A 1,137-nucleotide genomic window follows, 5' to 3' on the forward strand; every position below is an offset into this window, starting at 1 on the left:
TTAGGGGCAATGGAGTCGATCTCGTCGATGAAGATGATGGAGGGCGCGTTCTTCTCGGCCTCCTCGAAGGCCTTCCTCAGGTTGCTCTCGCTCTCTCCAGCCATCTTGGACATTATCTCCGGGCCGTTGATAAGGAAGAAGAAGGCCCCGGTCTCGTTCGCCACCGCACGGGCGATCAACGTCTTGCCGGACCCGGGAGGGCCGTAGAGGAGGATGCCTTTGGGAGGCTTGACGCCAATGCTCTTGAAGATCTGCGGATGCCTGAGTGGCAGCTCGACGAGCTCCCTGATGAGAGTCAGCGGTTTCCCCATGCCACCCACGTCGTCGTAGCCGACGTCGTCGAGCCTCTCCTCATCCTCCCTCTTGACCGGCTCGCCCTCGCAGAATATCTCCGTGTCGGGCGCCATGATGCAGTACTCCACCGCAGGGTCCATCTCCATGACCTTGAACTCCACGCTCCGCATGCCACCACGCACGAGGAAGAGGTCGCCCTTGTGGACCGGGCGGTAGGCGTCCACGAAGTAGGGTTTGAGGTAGGCGTCGAAGAGGTTCCCCCCGATGCCCTCGATGGTGTCGTCCAACGGGAGGATGTGCACGCGCTTGCCGTACTTGACGTCGTGGCACTGGTGCACCGACACGACGTCGGAGATGCGCACGCGCAGGTTGGACCGGGCTACCTTGTTGATCCTCATCTTGTGGCCCTCGCAGGTGTCGTCAGGCAGTGCCATGCAGACCGTGCTGTGGCGGCGCTTGCCCTTGAGCAGCACGATGTTGCCCTTGAATATGGAGAGCTTGTCCATGGTGGCGGGGTGGAGGGTGCACACGGAGTTGTCGTCGTTGGTGGCGGCCTCCTCCACCACCAGTCGGTTCGCCGCCTTCTTGGACGCCGCCGCGCTCGCCATGGCGTTCAACTCTCTTTGGTCGATTCGCTGCGTCTGTGGTGTATTATAATCTCGTTGGATGTGGAGCGCTGATTTGCGTTGGTGTTGTGGTGAGGTGGTGGAGACCCTTTATTGAAGGGAGGCACGGCCGACTCCGGTTGGAAGGCCCGTACGCTCGCACCTCACACGTTCCGAGTCCAGATCTTCGTTCGCTTGGTCCTCCGAGATGGCTCGGCTTGATCGGATACCGCGTGGC

The 1,137-nt window shown here is 61.3% G+C and overlaps 1 protein-coding gene across 1 annotated transcript; it reads right to left on the reverse strand.

Annotated features, from left to right (window-relative positions):
* Window positions 1–8: 8 nt before the first annotated feature.
* LOC119343238 (cell division control protein 48 homolog A-like) lies at window positions 9–902 on the reverse strand (the record flags this gene model as incomplete). The annotated part of the gene is made up of 1 exon (XM_037614320.1): window positions 9–902. A coding segment is annotated over exon 1 (894 nt), but the record flags the coding sequence as incomplete, so codon positions are not given.
* Between the last annotated feature and the right edge of the window lie 235 nt (window positions 903–1,137).

The sequence above is a fragment of the Triticum dicoccoides genome, unplaced genomic scaffold (assembly GCF_002162155.2).
Source record: "Triticum dicoccoides isolate Atlit2015 ecotype Zavitan unplaced genomic scaffold, WEW_v2.0 scaffold120253, whole genome shotgun sequence".
In the NCBI taxonomy this organism is placed as follows: domain Eukaryota; kingdom Viridiplantae; phylum Streptophyta; class Magnoliopsida; order Poales; family Poaceae; genus Triticum; species Triticum dicoccoides.